General features: G+C 36.7%; 3 protein-coding genes across 7 annotated transcripts in view; all 3 read right to left on the bottom strand.

Annotated features, from left to right (window-relative positions):
• LOC116034480 (acetyl-coenzyme A synthetase 2-like, mitochondrial) overlaps positions 1–22,500 on the bottom strand; it is a 575,508-nt gene that overhangs the window by 280,468 nt on the left and 272,540 nt on the right. The gene's annotated exons all lie outside the window — the stretch shown is intronic.
• LOC116052846 (barrier-to-autointegration factor-like protein) lies at positions 7,202–13,052 on the bottom strand. 5 transcript variants are annotated; one of them, XM_035992255.1, is made up of 4 exons: positions 12,955–13,052; positions 10,990–11,110; positions 10,226–10,237; positions 7,202–7,605 (listed from the first exon to the last, which is right to left on the bottom strand). In XM_035992255.1, exons 2-4 carry the CDS (start codon positions 11,101–11,103, stop codon positions 7,459–7,461), a joined length of 273 nt encoding a protein of 90 aa, XP_035848148.1. In that variant the 5' UTR covers positions 11,104–11,110; positions 12,955–13,052; the 3' UTR covers positions 7,202–7,458. The 5 variants fall into 5 exon arrangements, with proteins under 5 accessions (XP_035848148.1, XP_035848146.1, XP_035848144.1 ...); XM_035992253.1 differs by lacking the exon at positions 10,226–10,237 and adding an exon at positions 11,869–11,874 and having other exon boundaries at positions 10,978–11,117; positions 12,955–13,021; XM_035992251.1 differs by lacking the exon at positions 10,226–10,237 and having other exon boundaries at positions 10,978–11,110; positions 12,955–13,050.
• abhd12 (abhydrolase domain containing 12, lysophospholipase) overlaps positions 21,763–22,500 on the bottom strand; it is a 27,469-nt gene continuing 26,731 nt past the window's right edge. The window contains exon 14 of the mRNA XM_035992244.1: positions 21,763–21,841. Within this exon, the coding sequence (XP_035848137.1) occupies positions 21,796–21,841 (46 nt within the window). The 3' untranslated portion in view covers positions 21,763–21,795. The remainder of the gene's footprint in view (positions 21,842–22,500) is intronic.

Raw genomic sequence — 22,500 nt, 5'->3', positions numbered from 1 at the left:
TTTTGTCACGTTTTCCTGATTTTTTCCCCCCCCAATTTTTTTCTGGCACTTCAGTCACTTTTTCAACATTTTATTTCCCTTTTTAACTAATTTTATTTTCACATTTTCCCAATTTTTTTCGGCACTTTAGTCACTTTCTTCAATGTTTGTCGCTTTTTTCAGCATTCTTTTATGTAAGAGAGAAGACATGCAGAGACATGCAGTAATACGGTCTAATATATTGTACTTTTTCGTTAAATAAAAGCATGTTAATGACCTGCACACGTCAATGTTTGTTGTTTGATAAACGTCTCCAACACCACGGATGACGACAGATTCATCTCGGAGTTGGAAACGTCGGAAAAAGTGACTAATTTATTGTGTATTTAAATAGATACGCAGGGCCGGATTTGGCCCACGGGCCTCAAGTTTGACACACGTGTCAGACTGCGTCAGGGCTGCAGAATATATCGTTTTTTATCATCATCATCGCAATATCAACTGGCGCAATATACACATTGCAAAAGGCTGCGATCAGGGTTCAAAATTAGCACCATTTACCAGCCAAATGCTGGTAAAATATGTAGTTGGCCGGTAGATTTACTTCACTCACCAGCCAAAGAAACAATGGTAATCTTTTGAGTGGCTGGTTAAATTTGAACATTCACTATTCGCCATTTGGCTGGTGGGCGAAAAAGTTAATTTTGAACCCTGGCTGCGATGTATCGCCACTAGAGGTAAGATATGATAAGACTTTATTGTCAGCCAAGGCTGAAATTCTTTGTGCATCCCTGGGTAGCTCGTATAGAAAAAGAAGACATTCACATACATACAAATATACATGAGATTAATAACACCAACAGACATATACATTAAACATTACCTCAAATGACATAAACTTCCAAGTAGGAAAAACAAAGAACATGAATAACAACATAAAATGACATGAACATACACACAGACAATGTCTTGGAGACGTATATCCTGAAATAAGTACTGCACTGGATTTAATGTAGCTGGTTTAACAAGAGGATAGATTGATGGATGAAAGAGTTTTTAAGTCTGATGCGTGTGAATCTTCACTGATCTCCCAATTCGATTACGATTATCACATCAGAGATTCGATATCTGGATGCATCAAATACATGTTTCTATTAAAGCCATATAGGATATTTAATTCATAGCTTTTCAAGCTTGAAAAAACAAACATTCTGCAGTGCTGTAATACTAAATACATTGAATACATAGAACTACAGCACTGAGCACACGGCACTTCCTGAATGTTTTTCATCTTTCTGCTAAGATATATGTGTGACATTTTTGCAACAAAAAATGCGGGGATTATGAAATCATGCCAGCCCTGCATATTTTGCGCGGAAATCAGCAATTTATGCAGCGAAAGTGCAGCGTATTCGAAAAAATGCGGCCCCCGCATAAATATGCGCACTTTGGCTGATTATGCATTGAATTATGAGATCACATGATCAGGTTTTTCTGGAGGGACTGGGAAATGAGGAGCGGGATGAGCGTGACTAGAGTCTCTCAAAATCTGAGTAAAATCTTTTAATCTGACCTTTGTTGATCTCTTTTCACTTTTTCCAACGTTTCCAACTCCGAGATGAATCTGTCGTCCGTGGTGTTGGAGACGTTTATCAAACAACAAACATTGACGTGTGCAGGTCATTAACATGCTTTTATTTAACGAAAAGTACAATATATTAGACCGTATTACTGCATGTCTCTGCATGTCTTCTCTCTTACATAAAAGAATGCTGAAAAAAGCGACAAACATTGAAGAAAGTGACTAAAGTGCCGAAAAAAATTGGGAAAATGTGAAAATAAAATTAGTTAAAAAGGGAAATAAAATGTTGAAAAAGTGACTGAAGTGCCAGAAAAAAAATTGCCGGGGAAAAAAAATCAGGAAAACGTGACAAAAAAAAAAGTTAAGTGTCAAAAATGTTTTAGAAAAAGTGAAAAAATTTAGTGAAAAAGGGAAATAAAATGCTGAAAAATTCACCTAAATTATGTTTTTGAAATGACAAAAACTTGGAAAAAAGTGGAAAAAAAAGTCAAAGAAAATGTTGAAAAAAGTGATTTAAATGACAAAATGCGGCCCCCGCATAAATATGCGCACTTTGGCTGATTATGCATTGAATTATGAGATCACATAATCACATTTTCTGGAGGGACTGGGAAATGAGGAGCGGGATGAGCGTGACTAGAGCCTCTCAAAATCTGAGTAAAATCTTTTAAACTGACCTTTGTTGATCTGAAGTGAAGACAGATTCAGCAACTGCACGGCCTATTTCTCTCTTCAAATGTTTTCAGAAACACGTTTCGGTGAACTACTGTGGTGTCTTAAATAGTAATGCTGTGATGCTGTATGAAGAGGAATCCGCCGACACTGTTCTTGATTATAAAAAGGTTTATTACAAGCAAAGATTCAGCATCAATTTACAAACTCCTGCAGAGAGCTCGGAGAACGACCAGCCCAATCTTCCAAAAAGTCGTTCTGCCTTTTCTTTGTGTGCACACAGCTTATATCTCAAGGCATTGAATTAGCATAGGACGTGATTTTGTAAGTATATGATTGGATCAGATAACTAGCCAATCAATGCCTGTTATCTGGCACAACTCCAAAAAAGGTATCTTCTGTCTTAGGGGGACCTCTACTCATGTTAACAATTTCCAGATGTTCTCAGTAAATGTGGGGTAAAGTTCATAGGACTCCCTTATAACATACCTTTAGGACAAAGTTTATAGAAAGTTATAGAATGGTCATATACTACACTATTTTAGTCCAATATGAGATCAGATTCTGAACGAGACGCCGTTAATGGCCGCTTGAAAAGTCCAAAATCCAGAAGCAGCAGCCAGACCCACGTGACGCACACGTTCGTCCAATCAGCTGCCGGTTTTCATTTTTGGGCGACAATCCAGCTTAGCGCCGCCTGCTGTTACGGAGACGTATTACGTCTAGTCTCTTCAGTGTGTTCTGAGGAACTTTCTGGACCAAGTCGGGGAGACTGATCAGTCTGACTGGCTTTACTGCCGACGGTCGGCCGTCTGGACGGTGTAGCTGCCTTTAGGCAAAATAAAACGGCCTAAGTCACACTCTTGACATTATACCAAAGGTGTAAACATTCTGCAGTGCTGTAATACTAAATACATTGAATACATAAAACTACACCACTGAGCACACGGCACTTCCTGAATGTGCAAAACATACCAGAATATGTCAACAGAAAGGTTGTCAGGCCTACGTTAAATCACATGTCAAACTCGAGGCCTGCGGGCCGAACCCGGCCCCCGGCAGGTTTAGATCCGGCCCGTACATCAATTTAGTTTCACAATAAATGTTGGCTCGCCAAGTTGAGCACCAAAACAAAAAGACAGGAAACTGTTGTTGAAACGGCAACTACACCACACTTAGAGCAGAATTTGGTAGATTTGTTGACTTTGGGACTCCCAGAAATTCCCACAGCAGCAGAGAGTTTCCGAAATTAAAGCTGGGAAACATGTCGCTGTGAGTCGACTTTTAAAATGTAATCTTTGTTTTGCTTGATTTGATAAATTCTAAGATTTTTAAGGAACTATTTGCTGACTTTTTCAGGGCTTTATGTCGCCCAGACTGAATAATACAGTCAAAGATATTTGACTTTTTCAAAATAAAAGCATGAAAATAAACTATGTTTGGCCCTTGATGTGATTCTCCTTTTCCAGTGTGGCCCTCAGTGAAGTGGAGTTTGACCCCCCTTGCATCAAATTATAAACAGAAATAATCGATTATGGCCCGGCCGATTATCGATGCAGCATCGTCCACGATTTAGTGCATCGATTATTTGATTCATTTCAACACCTCTTATCCTAACACAAAACTGATTTTTTGTATTAGTTGGAAGAAAATATCAGAAGACAATTCCACTTTAAAATGTAACTGTCAGTCTTTATTTAGTGCTGCCTTTTATATTTAATGTAACCTTCAATTTGTCCATAAAAGAAAGTTGAAAATGTTTTTATTTGTTTTAAATTCAACAATTCATTTGTTGTATTGTAGAAGAATACTGAAAGCAGCAGAAATGTAGAACTGAGTACATTTTAAGATATGTTTATGTATGGCGAGTAATACCGTTATCGCGATATTCATGATCGCATATCGCCCAGTTTCCTCATATCGTGCAGTCCTAGACCGCGTTATTATGGACCCCACGTAACTTCTAGGCAAGCCTCACCCTACCGAGCAGCCCGATTGGTTGGGGGATAGGACCTGAAGACTCGGGTTACGTTACTTTACGTATGCATTGACCAACGCCTGACCAATAGGAGTGTGTGAATGCTATTGTAGGGCAGGTCTTTCCTACTAGTTGCGTGGGTTCATAATGCGTCAGACTTACATTTCTTGTTCGATTAGGGTGGAACCTAAATCATGGTTGCTGCTGTCGCCGTGGTCCAGCTCCACGTCCTGCTACACCCTGCTGCGTCCTGCTACGCCCTGCTACGTCCTGCTACGCCCAGCTACGTCCTGCTACGCCCTGCTGCGTCCTGCTACGTCCTGCTGCGCCCTGCTGCATCCAGCTACGTCCTGCTACGCCCAGCTACGTCCTGCTGCATCCAGCTACGTCCTGCTACGTCCTGCTACGCCCAGCTACGCCCAGCTACATCCTGCTGCGTCCTGCTACACCCTGCTGCGTCCTGCTACGTCCTGCTGCGCCCTGCTACACCCTGCTGCGTCCTGCTACGTCCAGCTACACCCTGCTGCGTCCAGCTACGCCCTGCTGCGTCCTGCTACGCCCTGCTGCGTCCAGCTACACCCTGCTACGTCCAGCTACACCCTGCTACGTCCAGCTACACCCTGCTGCGTCCTGCTACGCCCTGCTACGCCCTGCTGCGTCCTGCTACGTCCTGCTACGTCCTGCTGCGCCCTGCTGCATCCAGCTACGTCCTGCTACGCCCAGCTACGCCCTGCTACGTCCTGCTACGTCCAGCTACACCCTGCTGCGTCCTGCTACGCCCTGCTACGCCCTGCTGCGTCCTGCTACGTCCTGCTACGTCCTGCTGCGCCCTGCTGCATCCAGCTACGTCCTGCTACGCCCTGCTACGTCCTGCTGCATCCAGCTACGTCCTGCTACGTCCTGCTACGCCCAGCTACTCCCTGCTACGTCCTGCTACACCCTGCTACGTCCAGCTACACCCTGCTGCGTCCAGCTACTCCCTGCTACGCCCTGCTACGTCCAGCTACGCCCTGCTACGTCCAGCTACACCCTGCTGCGTCCAGCTACGTCCTGCTACGCCCTGCTACGTCCAGCTACACCCTGCTGCGTCCTGCTACGCCCTGCTACGCCCAGCTACGCCCTGCTACGCCCAGCTACGTCCTATGTCCTGCTACGTCATTAACTACTACAACTACTATTTCTAGTCATAGTTACATTATCTTCATTGTGACTATTATTGCCACTGTTCATCACACCCCCAACCTGCACCGTCAGACTCCGTCTACCAAGAGCCTGGGTCTGTCCCAGGTTTCTCCCTAAGAGGACGTTTTTTCCTCACCACTGTCACAATAGCCACTGCTAATGCTTGCTCTTGAGGGAACTACTAGAATTGTTGGGTCTCTGTAATTTATAGAGTGTGGTCTAGACCTACTCTATCTGGAAAGTGTCTTAAGATAACTCCTGTTATGATTTGATATTATAAATAAAATTGAACCCAACAAGCCAAACCCCCCCCCAGGGTTACCTTTGCATGTCCTTTTTATTGGCTGTCTCTTACTAATGATGTATTATCGTTGTTCCTTTAACGTGTGCTAAATAAACCAAAAACTGAATGAACTACGATCTCTTTGGGTCTCTAAAACATCCTTAAAAAGGAGAACTCCGGTCTATTACACCACGTATCTCTGTTGTGTGTAAATGTGGAGTTCTGTCAGTAGAGAGAACAACTAAACCAATCGGTGCTGCCTACAGCGTGTTATCCTCCTGCTAGAGTTAGCACCAACAGGCTTAAACAGGGCAAGTTTTAAACCTGTTTTTAGCCTCTAAACATGCTCTAAATGTCATTACAAGAGCCTCCCCATGTGCAGTGATTCCTTCTGAGTGAACACAGTGAATCTGACTGGAATATTGGATTGTATGAGTTCGACAATCGACTAGTGTGGACTTGACCGGAAAACAGGAAACAAACAGAGGTATGAGCTCTGGCTGGATTAACACGACTTTATACCTTTCTGTCACATCTACAGCAGTCAGATTCACTGTGTTCACTCAGAAGGAATCACTGCACATGGGGAGGCTCTTGTAATGACATTTAGAGCATGTTTAGAGGCTAAAAACAGGTTTAAAACTTGTCCTGTTTAAGCCTGGTTCCCACGGCAGGATAATGAGGCTGATTTTAGCCTGATTCCCCCCTTCTGACCATCTTAAGGATGCTCCGATTATGGTAAAATAATCTGATCAGATGTTCCTGCCGTGTGTGGTGTGTTAAGACTGCTCTCGTCTGCTCGGAAGGACGTCGGGACCGCTCCCATCTCAAATCGGGGATATCCAACATGTTGGATTGTTTTGGCCCGATTCCTCCTGGTGTGTGGTGTCCCCCGGGGACAAACGAGCACGCAGCCTGTGGACTGTGGCGTGTAGCCAATCAGAAAGAGAGGTGAGGAGGCGGCGAGGAAAGCACCGGGAAACAATATCAAAACAGGCGGCGGCACGGCGCAGCAGAAAGTCCGGTGGACGTCGGAGATAAGTAGAGCAAGTATAGTCCATGCTGGCGTTGTCTCCACTTCTTTGACCATCGCCTTTTCTTTTGATAACGTTTTTTTTCCGGTTAAAAACAAACTACAAACTATCGCCACTGCATCCTCTTCGTCCGCCATGATTGTTTACTCTGAAGTCACGTTTGATCTCGAGGGATTTTGCGAGATTTCCCGTCTGACCTGGGAATGCTCGGGAGTCAGATCGGTTCGTGTGTGATGGGTTGCACCACACGCTGTACGACCAAAACTGGTAGACCGTGATTCTTTATCGCCGTGTGTGGAGTCTCTCAGGATTGGAGAATCGGCCGACAATTTTAAAATCGTCCCGTGTGAACCAGGCTTAAGTCTGTTGTTTTTCTCTCTACTGACAGAACTCCACATTTACACACAACAGAGATACGGGTTGGAATAGACCGGAGTTCTCCTTTAAAGTGAAGTATTCTGAGAAGGAAAGTTTCCACACGGAGGCCAGAATAATACGCAGACGTTGATTTAATGTGTCACAAGCTTAAAGGTTCCCACAGACCCTGAACACACCAAACCCTCCGCAGACAAACACAAAGCTTCGTGGAAACGTTCCCGAAAGAAACAGGAGAAACACGAAGGAAGCCCAAAGTCCATCGGGACGCTTCCCAACCGCCGTCAGACAGCGGTAACCTGCTTGGATCGGCGCTCCAGAAAACAGGAAGTGAGCAAGCCGGGGAGGAACAGGAACAGGAAGAGGAGGAGTCTCAGAGGAAGGCGTCGCACCACTCCTTCAGACACTGAGCGCAGGTTCCCGCCTGGCGCGAGTTGGCGCCACTGGCGTCTTTCAGCCAATCGGTGAACATCTCAGTGTCTTTCTTCAGCAGCAGGAACTGACCCAGAACCACGTAGGCCTGAAATACACAGAAATACATGAAGAACTGCGTACTAAACACACACAAATACTGAAGAACGTACTAAACACACAAATACACGAAGAACTGCGTACTAAACACACGGAAATACATGAAGAACTGCGTACTAAACACACAAATACACGAAGAACTGCGTACTAACACACGGAAATACATGAAGAACTGCGTACTAAACACACAAATACATGAAGAACTGCGTACTAAACACAAATACACGAAGAACTGCGTACTAAACACACGGAAATACATGAAGAACTGCGTACTAAACACACAAAATACATGAAGAACTGCATACTAAACACACGGAAATACACAAAGAACTGCGTACTAAACACACGGAAATACACAAAGAACTGCGTACTAAACACACGGAAATACACAAAGAACTGCATACTAAACACACGGAAATACACAAAGAACTGCGTACTAAACACACGGAAATACACAAAGAACTGCATACTAAACACACGGAAATACATGAAGAACTGCGTACTAAACACGGAAATACACAAAGAACTGCGTACGAAACACACAAATACATGAAGAACTGCGTACTAAACACACAAATACACGAAGAACTGCGTACGAAACACCCATACTAGTGTAGTGTAGTTCTGTGTAGTTCTGTGTAGTTTGGTGTAGTGTAGTGTAGTTCTGTGTAGTGTAGTGTAGTGTAGTTCTGTGTAGTTTTGTGTAGTTCTGTGTAGTTCTGTGTAGTGTAGTGTAGTGTAGTGTAGTTCTGTGTAGTTTTGTGTAGTGTAGTGTAGTTCTGTGTAGTTTTGTGTAGTGTAGTGTAGTTCTGTGTAGTTCTGTGTAGTGTAGTGTAGTGTAGTTCTGTGTAGTTCTGTGTAGTGTAGTGTAGTGTAGTTCTGTGTAGTTCTGTGTAGTTCTGTGTAGTTTTGTGTAGTGTAGTGTAGTGCTGTGTAGTTTTGTGTAGTGTAGTGTAGTTCTGTGTAGTTTTGTGTAGTGTAGTTCTGTGTAGTTTTGTGTAGTGTAGTGTAGTTCTGTGTAGTTTTGTGTAGTGTAGTGTAGTTCTGTGTAGTTCTGTGTAGTTCTGTGTAGTGTAGTGTAGTGTAGTTCTGTGTAGTTCTGTGTAGTTCTGTGTAGTTCTGTGTAGTGTAGTGTAGTGTAGTTCTGTGTAGTTCTGTGTAGTTATGTGTAGTTTTGTGTAGTGTAGTTCTGTGTAGTTTTGTGTAGTGTAGTTCTGTGTAGTTTTGTGTAGTGTAGTGTAGTTCTGTGTAGTTTTGTGTAGTGTAGTGTAGTTCTGTGTAGTTTTGTGTAGTGTAGTGTAATGTAGTGTAGTTCTGTGTAGTTTGGTGTAGTGTAGTGTAGTGTAGTTCTGTGTAGTTTTGTGTAGTATAGTGTAGTTCTGTGTAGTTTGGTGTAGTGTAGTGTAGTGTAGTGTAGTTCTGTGTAGTTTTGTGTAGTGTAGTGTAGTTCTGTGTAGTTTTGTGTAGTGTAGTGTAGTTCTGTGTAGTGTAGTGTAGTTCTGTGTAGTTTTGTGTAGTGTAGTGTAGTTCTGTGTAGTTTTGTGTAGTGTAGTGTAGTTCTGTGTAGTTTTGTGTAGTGTAGTGTAGTTCTGTGTAGTTCTGTGTAGTTTTGTGTAGTGTAGTGTAGTTCTGTGTAGTGTAGTGTAGTGTAGTTCTGTGTAGTTTTGTGTAGTGTAGTGTAGTTCTGTGTAGTGTAGTGTAGTTCTGTGTAGTTTTGTGTAGTGTAGTGTAGTTCTGTGTAGTTTTGTGTAGTGTAGTGTAGTTCTGTGTAGTTCTGTGTAGTTTTGTGTAGTGTAGTTCTGTGTAGTTTTGTGTAGTGTAGTGTAGTTCTGTGTAGTTTTGTGTAGTGTAGTTCTGTGTAGTTTTGTGTAGTGTAGTGTAGTGTAGTTCTGTGTAGTTTTGTGTAGTGTAGTGTAGTTCTGTGTAGTTCTGTGTAGTTTTGTGTAGTTTTGTGTAGTGTAGTGTAGTTCTGTGTAGTTTTGTGTAGTGTAGTGTAGTGTAGTTCTGTGTAGTTTTGTGTAGTGTAGTGTAGTTCTGTGTAGTTTTGTGTAGTGTAGTGTAGTTCTGTGTAGTTCTGTGTAGTTCTGTGTAGTTTTGTGTAGTGTAATGTAGTGTAGTTCTGGGTAGTTTTGTGTAGTGTAGTGTAGTGTAGTTCTGTGTAGTTTTGTGTAGTGTAGTGTAGTTCTGTGTAGTTCTGTGTAGTTCTGTGTAGTTTTGTGTAGTGTAATGTAGTGTAGTTCTGTGTAGTTTTGTGTAGTGTAGTGTAGTTCTGTGTAGTTCTGTGTAGTTCTGTGTAGTTTTGTGTAGTGTAGTGTAGTGTAGTTCTGTGTAGTTTTGTGTAGTGTAGTGTAGTGTAGTTCTGTGTAGTTTTGTGTAGTGTAGTGTAGTTCTGTGTAGTTCTGTGTAGTTCTGTGTAGTTTTGTGTAGTGTAGTGTAGTGTAGTTCTGTGTAGTTTTGTGTAGTGTAGTGTAGTGTAGTTCTGTGTAGTTTTGTGTAGTGTAGTGTAGTGTAGTTCTGTGTAGTTCTGTGTAGTTTTGTGTAGTGTAGTGTAGTTCTGTGTAGTTTTGTGTAGTGTAGTGTAGTTCTGTGTAGTTTGGTGTAGTGTCCACCTTGTCGAAGCCCTGCTGCTCCAGTGTAGTGTAGTTGTGTGTAGTATAGTTGTGTGTAGTGTAGTATAGTTGTGTAGTATAGTTGCGTAGTATAGTTGTGTAGTATAGTTGTGTGTAGTGTAGTATAGTTGTGTGTAGTTGTGTGTAGTATAGTTGTGTGTAGTGTAGTATAGTTGTGTAGTATAATTGTGTAGTATAGTTGTGTGTAGTGTAGTATAGTTGTGTGTAGTATAGTTGTGTAGTATAGTTGTGTAGTATAGTTGTGTGTAGTGTAGTATAGTTGTGTGTAGTATAGTTGTGTAGTATAGCTGTGTGTAGTGTAGTATAGCTGTGTGTAGTGTAGTATAGTTGTGTAGTATAGTTGTGTAGTATAGTTGTGTAGTATAGTTGTGTGTAGTGTAGTATAGTTGTGTAGTATAGTTGTGTAGTATAGTTGTGTAGTATAGTTGTGTGTAGTGTAGTATAGTTGTGTAGTATAGTTGTGTGTAGTGTAGTATAGTTGTGTGTAGTGTAGTATAGTTGTGTAGTATAATTGTGTAGTATAGTTGTGTGTAGTGTAGTATAGTTGTGTGTAGTATAGTTGTGTGTAGTATAGTTGTGTAGTATAGTTGTGTGTAGTGTAGTATAGTTGTGTGTAGTGTAGTATAGTTGTGTGTAGTGTAGTATAGTTGTGTGTAGTATAGTTGTGTAGTATAGTTGTGTAGTATAGTTGTGTAGTATAGTTGTGTAGTATAGTTGTGTAGTATAGTAACCTTGTCGAAGCCCTGCTGCTCCAGCTTCTTCCCCAGAATCTCTCCGATTCCCGACAGCGCCGTCACCGCTTTGTCGCCCATCGGCTCGCCCACGAAGTCCCGGTGTTTCTGGGACGTGGTCGACATCCTGCTGCTGGATAGACGACAAGAAGACAAGACAACAAGTCACTACAGACCAGAACCAGGTCCAGACTGCATCAGAGATTATTATTTCATTTAAATATTTCTACAATAAAAACGGGATCTGCTTGTTGTTGTTTTTAAATATTAAATAAATACATAAATAAAAAATATATTTAAAAAAAAATTAGAAAATACAAAAAAAAAAATACATAAAGAAAAACTAAAGAAACATATACAAAAATAAGAAAAAACATGAATAAAAAGAGAAATAAAATAAAAATAAATAAATACATTAAAATACTTTAATAAATAAATAAATAAATACAGCTGTCAAATAAATCCTGATAATAACTGCGGTCAAATCAGCTGATAATAAAACTGTAGGACGCTCTTATACCGGCACGCGTTGTAAATACATCCAACCGGCCCATATCGAGTAGTGAAGTTAGCGGGATGGTACACATGGGACTACTTCCAGTTTTCAAAATAAGGCGTTAATACAAAGTACATACAACCACAAGATTAATGGATTATATTCACCAGAAGTACAATATATGTAACCTGTGTCAACGGTATAAATTTGGAGATGTTATATACATTTCTAGGGTAAAATGACGTCAAGTCTGGAACTTAAAAAGGTGCTATAAAAAGGACTTTCCTCCATAATTCCAGGCAATGATAAAACAGGTGAACTAGTGTGATGTTTTAGAAACAAAATGTGGATCAGTGTTTCCCTCATGTTGTGCATTTACGGTAAAACTGTCGGTTTTACAACAAAAGTTATTTCAGTAGAATCTGACTTCTTTCATGACAGTAATCGACACAACAAGGCCAAACCAAGCAGTGTAAAACGCCTTAATATTCTTCAATATTGAACGCTGTCTGGTGGGGAATCATATACTGTCAGTGCCGAATTATACAGCTGATGTAAATGTTACGATCATTGTGTCATATGGTGTTCCTGGTCGGGACATAATAGTTAGAAAACTCATGCTAAACTTCCAATATTATCTGTTGTTCAGACAGGCCGATCTTCATTTGAGAATCTAACATTTTAAAGGTGTCTTGCTGATCAAAAGATACACAGACGTCTTTAGAAATATTTTAATAGATTTTTAAATCATGTAGCAACTCTGTCACATTTCGGCATAAACACAAAACACCAAAACAATAGTTATTACAGTAAAAACTGTCTCCTTCCATGACAGTCATCGGCACAACAAGGCGAAACGAATGAACGTAAAAATGTAAATATTCCTCAATATTGAACGCTGTCTGGTGGGGAATCATATACTGTCAGTGCCGAATTATACAGCTGATGTTAATGTTTGAATACATGTCATATCGTGTTCTAGGACGGTACGTAATAGTTAGAAAACTCATGCTAAACCTCCAATATTAATCTGTATTTCAGAAAGGGCGATCTTCATTTGAGAATCTAACTATCTATATGCCGAATTGTTAGAGAGTTCCTGATCTTTCTAAACATCTATTAAAAATCTTTCTAAGACGTCTGTGCATCTTTTTATCAACATTAAACTTTAAAATGTCAGATTTTTAAACCAAGATCGCCGCGAACGCCGAGTCAGTTGGCTCTCTGCTGTCAGTTGGGCTGATTTTTTAGCTAACACACACACACACACACACACACACACACACACACACACACACACACACACACACACACACACACACACACACACACACACACGTTAACGGGCTGGAGGATCAGACAGACCGTCGCTACATAAACAGCCGTCTAAACTTCACCAAACTGATCTCAACCCGCAGTATTTCCCGCACATACCCCCCCTCACAGAGCACGTGCGCATGACCAGGAGCAGCGGGACTCACCTGACTCCGAAAACACCGCAGACCGCACGAGGAACCCGCAGCAAAAAGCCCTTTTATTCTGAAACACGCGTTGGCTGACGCTCTGAGCGTGACGTCAGTACGCAGGCAGTCAAAGATGGTTTGTGGAAAATGATGAGATGAGTCACTCGGTGGAAAAATTAAACACCCAAAGGTAGGAGCAGCAGAAGCCCGCAGCAACTGTTGATCACTTTTTAGACATACTATACTATGACTTTTTATAACTTCTTTCAATATACTATACTATGACTTTTTATGACTTTTTTTGACTTTTTTGACATACTATACTATGACTTTTTAACTTTTTTGACATACTATACTATGACTTTTTTTTTACTTTTTAGACATACTATACTATGACTTTTTTCGACATACTATACTATGACTTTTTGACTTTTTTGACATACTATAGTATGACTTTTTGACTTTTTTGACATACTATACTATGACTTTTTATAACTTCTTTCAATATACTATACTATGACTTTTTATGACTTTTTAGACATACTATACTATGACTTTTTTCGACATATTATACTATGACTTTTTGACTTTTTTGACATACTATAGTATGACTTTTTAGACATACTATACTATGACTTTTTAACTTTTTTGACATACTATACTATGACTTTTTTTTTACTTTTTAGACATACTATACTATGACTTTTTAACTTTTTTGACATACTATACTATGACTTTTTTTTGACTTTTTTCGACATACTATACTATGACTTTTTGACTTTTTAGACATACTATACTATGACTTTTTAACTTTTTTGACATACTATAGTATGACTTTTTGACTTTTTTGACATACTATACTATGACTTTTTAACTTTTTTGACATACTATAGTATGACTTTTTGACTTTTTTGACATACTATACTATGACTTTTTATGACTTTTTAGACATACTATACTATGACTTTTTGACTTTTTTGACATACTATACTATGACTTTTTATGACTTTTTAGACATACTATACTATGACTTTTTTCGACATATTATACTATGACTTTTTGACTTTTTTGACATACTATATTATGACTTTTTAACTTTTTTGACATACTATAGTATGACTTTTTGACTTTTTTGACATACTATACTATGACTTTTTTCGACATATTATACTATGACTTTTTGACTTTTTTGACATACTATAGTATGACTTTTTAGACATACTATACTATGACTTTTTGACTTTTTTGACATACTATAGTATGACTTTTTAGACATACTATACTATGACTTTTTTCGACATATTATACTATGACTTTTTGACTTTTTTGACATACTATACTATGACTTTTTGACTTTTTTGACATACTATAGTATGACTTTTTGACTTTTTTGACATACTATACTATGACTTTTGTATGACTTTTTTCGACATATTATACTGTGACTTTTTAACTTTTTTGACATACTATACTATGACTTTTTGACTAAACAAGATAACTGGAGCCACTGCGTGTCCTTGTCTGAGCACGGTGTGTTCATGCCCTCTCAGACCAGATAGTCATCGACTCTGACGAGATAAACAGCTGACGACACCAACTCTTATCAGTATCATGATTATCACATTCTACGTTGTATTATAAAAGCTGCTGCAGAGAGCTTTTCGTGAGGTCATTGTCTGTACTATTCCCTAGTGCGGAGAAGGCCTCCTCGTTGGCTTCTCGAGTAAAATGAACTTTAATATCTCTTCAGTGGTCTCTGTCTATCATTTGATAATGTAAATTATTCTAACAGACATATTATACTGACTTTTTATGACTTCTGTCGACATATACTATGACTTTTTCGACATATTATACTGACTTTTTTCAACATATACTATGACTTTTTTCGACATATACTATGACTTTTTCGACATATTATACTGACTTTTTTCAACATATACTATGACTTTTTTCGACATATACTATGACACTTTTTCAACATATACTATGACACTTTTTTCGACATATTATACTGACTTTTTTCAACATATACTATGACTTTTTTCAACATATACTATGACTTTTTTCAACATATACTATGACACTTTTTTCGACATATTATACTGACTTTTTTATGACTTCCTTCAACATATACTATGACTTTTTCGACATATTATACTGACTTTTTTCGACATTATACTGACTTTTTTATGACTTTTTTCGACATATACTATGACTTTTTTTCGACATATACTATGACTTTTTTTCGACATATTATACTGACTTTTTTATGACTTTCTTCGACATATACTATGACACTTTTTTTCGACATATTATACTGACTTTTTTCGACATATTAGTATATGTCGAAAAACTATATGACTTTTTTTCGACATATACTGACTTTTTTCGATATATACTATGACTTTTTTTCGACATATACTATGACACTTTTTTCGACATATTATACTGACTTTTTTCGACATTATACTGACTTTTTTATGACTTTTTTCGACATATACTATGACTTTTTTTTCGACATATACTATGACTTTTTTTCGACATATACTATGACTTTTTTCGACATATTATACTGACTTTTTTCGACATATACTATGACTTTTTTTCGACATATACTATGACTTTTTTTCGACATATACTGACTTTTTTTATGACTTTTTTCGACATATACTATGACTTTTTTTTGACATATACTACTGACTTTTTTCGACATATACTATGACTTTTTTTCGACATATACTATGACTTTTTTTCGACATATACTGACTTTTTTTATGACTTTTTTCGACATATACTATGACTTTTTTTTGACATATACTACGACTTTTTTTCGACATATTATACTGACTTTTTTCGACATTATACTGACTTTTTTATGACTTTTTTCGACATATACTATGACTTTTTTTCGACATATACTATGACTTTTTTTCGACATATTATACTGACTTTTTTATGACTTTCTTCGACATATACTATGACTTTTTTTCGACATATACTATGACTTTTTTTCGACATATTATACTGACTTTTTTATGACTTTTTTCGACATATACTATGACTTTTTTTCGACATATACTATGACTTTTTTTCGACATATACTATGACTTTCTTCGACATATACTATGACTTTTTTTCGACATATACTATGACTTTTTTTCGACATATTATACTGACTTTTTTATGACTTTTTTCGACATATACTATGACTTTTTTTCGATATATACTATGACTTTTTTTCGACATATACTATGACACTTTTTTCGACATATTATACTGACTTTTTTCGACATTATACTGACTTTTTAATGACTTTTTTCGACATATACTATGACTTTTTTTTCGACATATACTATGACTTTTTTTCGACATATACTATGACTTTTTTCGACATATTATACTGACTTTTTTCGACATATACTATGACTTTTTTTCGACATATACTATGACTTTTTTTCGACATATACTGACTTTTTTTATGACTTTTTTCGACATACTATGACTTTTTTTTGACATATACTACGACTTTTTTTCGACATATTATACTGACTTTTTTCGACATTATACTGACTTTTTTATGACTTTTTTCGACATATACTATGACTTTTTTTCGACATATTATACTGACTTTTTTATGACTTTCTTCGACATATACTATGACTTTTTTTCGACATATACTATGACTTTTTTTCGACATATACTATGACTTTTTTCGACATATTATACTGACTTTTTTCGACATATACTATGACTTTTTTTCGACATATACTATGACTTTTTTTCGACATATACTATGACTTTTTTTCGACATATACTGACTTTTTTTATGACTTTTTTCGACATACTATGACTTTTTTTTGACATATACTACGACTTTTTTTCGACATATTATACTGACTTTTTTCGACATTATACTGACTTTTTTATGACTTTTTTCGACATATACTATGACTTTTTTTCGACATATACTATGACTTTTTTTCGACATATTATACTGACTTTTTTATGACTTTCTTCGACATATACTATGACTTTTTTTCGACATATACTATGACTTTTTTTCGACATATTATACTGACTTTTTTATGACTTTTTTCGACATATACTATGACTTTTTTTCGACATATACTATGACTTTTTTTCGACATATACTATGACTTTCTTCGACATATACTATGACTTTTTTTCGACATATACTATGACTTTTTTTCGACATATTATACTGACTTTTTATGACTTTTTTCGACATATACTATGACTTTTTTTCGATATATACTATGACTTTTTTTCGACATATACTATGACACTTTTTTCGACATATTATACTGACTTTTTTCGACATTATACTGACTTTTTAATGACTTTTTTCGACATATACTATGACTTTTTTTTCGACATATACTATGACTTTTTTTCGACATATACTATGACTTTTTTCGACATATTATACTGACTTTTTTCGACATATACTATGACTTTTTTTCGACATATACTATGACTTTTTTTCGACATATACTGACTTTTTTTATGACTTTTTTCGACATACTATGACTTTTTTTTGACATATACTACGACTTTTTTTCGACATATTATACTGACTTTTTTCGACATTATACTGACTTTTTTATGACTTTTTTCGACATATACTATGACTTTTTTTCGACATATTATACTGACTTTTTTATGACTTTCTTCGACATATACTATGACTTTTTTTCGACATATACTATGACTTTTTTTCGACATATTATACTGACTTTTTTATGACTTTTTTCGACATATACTATGACTTTTTTTCGACATATACTATGACTTTTTTTCGACATATACTATGACTTTTTTCGACATATTATACTGACTTTTTTCGACATATACTATGACTTTTTTTCGACATATACTATGACTTTTTTTCGACATATACTATGACTTTTTTTTCGACATATACTGACTTTTTTTATGACTTTTTTCGACATACTATGACTTTTTTTTGACATATACTACGACTTTTTTTCGACATATTATACTGACTTTTTTCGACATTATACTGACTTTTTTATGACTTTTTTCGACATATACTATGACTTTTTTTCGACATATACTATGACTTTTTTTCGACATATACTGACTTTTTTTATGACTTTTTTCGACATATACTATGACTTTTTTTTGACATATACTACGACTTTTTTTCGACATATTATACTGACTTTTTTCGACATTATACTGACTTTTTTATGACTTTTTTCGACATATACTATGACTTTTTTTCGACATATACTATGACTTTTTTTCGACATATTATACTGACTTTTTTATGACTTTCTTCGACATATACTATGACTTTTTTTCGACATATACTATGACTTTTTTTCGACATATTATACTGACTTTTTTATGACTTTTTTCGACATATACTATGACTTTTTTTCGACATATACTATGACTTTTTTTCGACATATACTATGACTTTCTTCGACATATACTATGACTTTTTTTCGACATATACTATGACTTTTTTTCGACATATTATACTGACTTTTTTATGACTTTTTTCGACATATACTATGACTTTTTTTCGATATATACTATGACTTTTTTTCGACATATACTATGACACTTTTTTCGACATATTATACTGACTTTTTTCGACATTATACTGACTTTTTAATGACTTTTTTCGACATATACTATGACTTTTTTTTCGACATATACTATGACTTTTTTTCGACATATACTATGACTTTTTTCGACATATTATACTGACTTTTTTCGACATATACTATGACTTTTTTTCGACATATACTATGACTTTTTTTCGACATATACTGACTTTTTTTATGACTTTTTTCGACATACTATGACTTTTTTTTGACATATACTACGACTTTTTTTCGACATATTATACTGACTTTTTTCGACATTATACTGACTTTTTTATGACTTTTTTCGACATATACTATGACTTTTTTTCGACATATTATACTGACTTTTTTATGACTTTCTTCGACATATACTATGACTTTTTTTCGACATATACTATGACTTTTTTTCGACATATTATACTGACTTTTTTATGACTTTTTTTCGACATATACTATGACTTTTTTTCGACATATACTATGACTTTTTTTCGACATATACTATGACTTTTTTCGACATATTATACTGACTTTTTTCGACATATACTATGACTTTTTTTCGACATATACTATGACTTTTTTTCGACATATACTATGACTTTTTTTCGACATATACTGACTTTTTTTATGACTTTTTTCGACATACTATGACTTTTTTTTGACATATACTACGACTTTTTTTCGACATATTATACTGACTTTTTTCGACATTATACTGACTTTTTTATGACTTTTTTCGACATATACTATGACTTTTTTTCGACATATACTATGACTTTTTTTCGACATATTATACTGACTTTTTTATGACTTTCTTCGACATATACTATGACTTTTTTTCGACATATACTATGACTTTTTTTCGACATATTATACTGACTTTTTTATGACTTTTTTCGACATATACTATGACTTTTTTTCGACATATACTATGACTTTTTTTCGACATATACTATGACTTTCTTCGACATATACTATGACTTTTTTTCGACATATACTATGACTTTTTTTCGACATATTATACTGACTTTTTTATGACTTTTTTCGACATATACTATGACTTTTTTTCGATATATACTATGACTTTTTTTCGACATATACTATGACACTTTTTTCGACATATTATACTGACTTTTTTCGACATTATACTGACTTTTTAATGACTTTTTTCGACATATACTATGACTTTTTTTTCGACATATACTATGACTTTTTTTCGACATACACTATGACTTTTTTCGACATATTATACTGACTTTTTTCGACATATACTATGACTTTTTTTCGACATATACTATGACTTTTTTTCGACATATACTGACTTTTTTTATGACTTTTTTCGACATACTATGACTTTTTTTGACATATACTACGACTTTTTTTCGACATATTATACTGACTTTTTTCGACATTATACTGACTTTTTTATGACTTTTTTCGACATATACTATGACTTTTTTTCGACATATTATACTGACTTTTTTATGACTTTCTTCGACATATACTATGACTTTTTTTCGACATATACTATGACTTTTTTTCGACATATTATACTGACTTTTTTATGACTTTTTTCGACATATACTATGACTTTTTTTCGACATATACTATGACTTTTTTTCGACATATACTATGACTTTTTTCGACATATTATACTGACTTTTTTCGACATATACTATGACTTTTTTTCGACATATACTATGACTTTTTTTCGACATATACTATGACTTTTTTTCGACATATACTGACTTTTTTTATGACTTTTTTCGACATACTATGACTTTTTTTTGACATATACTACGACTTTTTTTCGACATATTATACTGACTTTTTTCGACATTATACTGACTTTTTTATGACTTTTTTCGACATATACTATGACTTTTTTTCGACATATTATACTGACTTTTTTATGACTTTCTTCGACATATACTATGACTTTTTTTCGACATATACTATGACTTTTTTTCGACATATTATACTGACTTTTTTATGACTTTTTTCGACATATACTATGACTTTTTTTCGACATATACTATGACTTTTTTTCGACATATACTATGACTTTTTTTCGACATATACTATGACTTTTTTTTCGACATATTATACTGACTTTTTTATGACTTTTCGACATATACTATGACTTTTTTCGACATATACTATGACTTTTTTTCGACATATACTGACTTTTTTCGACATATACTATGACACTTTTTTCGACATATACTATGACACTTTTTTCGACATATACTATGACACTTTTTTCGACATATTATACTGACTTTTTTTTGACTTTTTTTCAACATATACTGACTTTTTTCGACATATACTGACTTTTTTATTACTTCTTTCGATATATACTGACTTTTTTCGACATATACTATGAATTTTTTCGACATATTATACTGACTTTTTATGACATACTATACTATGACTTTTTCAAAAGACTCCCGAACTTGTGTGTAATATGAGATGTTCCTAAGTTTTTGTGAACATTGAGGATGTCCCAGCCTCAGTGTTTGTGTTTTCGCTGCCACCCAAAGAAAGAAACCCACATAAACCCAGAAATCTTTAATTTATAGTTCAAGTCATCAACAGGCCTTCACGCTGAGAAGACATTTTAAAAAACAAACCGCAGTCAGACATGATCACATGGACCCAAAAGAGCAGAAACAAAAAAAAATAATCAAATTACACAGATTATTAAGAATCAAGACGATGAAATACTTTAAAAGATAAAACTCTAAGTCTCTGTGTTCGTTCTCCAGTTTGGTTTCCTCGCCGTCGTCGCCGCCGCTCTGCAGTCGATGTGAGAGGAACGTAAACGCAGAAATAAAAACAGGAATGTTCGTTTTCAGTTCATGCGAGAAGATGTAGTCCCATCAGAACACAAACCCTAATGTGTGTGTCTGTCTGTCTGTCTGTGTGTGTGTGTGTGTGTGTGTGTGTCTATCTGTGTGTCTGTCTGTCTGTGTGTGTGTCTGTCTGTCTGTCTGTCTGTCTATCTGTCTGTGTGTGTGTGTGTGTCTGTGTGTGTGTGTGTGTGTGTGTGTGTGTGTGTGTGTCTCTGTGTGTGTGTGTGTGTGTGTGTGTGTCTGTCTGTCTGTCTGTTTGTCTGTGTGTGTGTGTGTGTGTGTGTGTCTCTGTGTGTGTGTGTGTGTGTCTGTCTGTCTGTCTGTCTGTCTGTTTGTCTGTGTGTGTGTGTGTGTGTGTGTGTTCAGGCTGAATCGTCCGTCTGTTGGTGAGCGGTGCCGAGGAAATCACTGCAACAACAAAACACAGAGAGAGAGAAACGTTACGTCTCTTTCACATCATCCTGAATGTCTCGAACTTTCCCCGGAGCAGCTGAACGTGAACGTTAAAAGTTCACTAAACTAAAGTTAACTAACGATGTCGGGACGGTCTACGATGTCGGGACGGTCTACGATGTTGGGGACGGTCTACGATGTTTGAGGACGGTCTACGATGTCGGGACGGTCTACGATGTCGGGGATGGTCTACGATGTCGGGGACGGTCTACGATGTTTGGGGACGGTCTACGATGTTGGGGACGGTCTACGATGTTTGAGGACGGTCTACGATGTCGGGACGGTCTACGATGTCTGGGACGGTCTACGATGTCGGGGACGGTCTACGATGTTTGGGGACGGTCTACGATGTTGGGGACGGTCTACGATGTTTGAGGACGGTCTACGATGTTGGGGACGGTCTACGATGTCGGGGACGGTCTACAATGTCAGGGACGGTCTACGATGTCGGGGACGGTCTACGATGTCGGGACGGTCTACGATGTCGGGGATGGTCTACGATGTCGGGGACGGTCTACGATGTTTGGGGACATCTACGATGTTGGGGGACAGTCTACGATGTCGGGGACAGTCTATGATGTCGGGGACTGTCTACGATGGTTTTTTTTCGACGT

The sequence above is a fragment of the Sander lucioperca genome, chromosome 15 (genome assembly GCF_008315115.2).
Source record: "Sander lucioperca isolate FBNREF2018 chromosome 15, SLUC_FBN_1.2, whole genome shotgun sequence".
NCBI classification, from domain to species: domain Eukaryota; kingdom Metazoa; phylum Chordata; class Actinopteri; order Perciformes; family Percidae; genus Sander; species Sander lucioperca.
The sequence above is the reverse complement of the archived record's forward strand: the minus strand, read 5'-3'. Positions and strand labels throughout refer to the sequence as shown.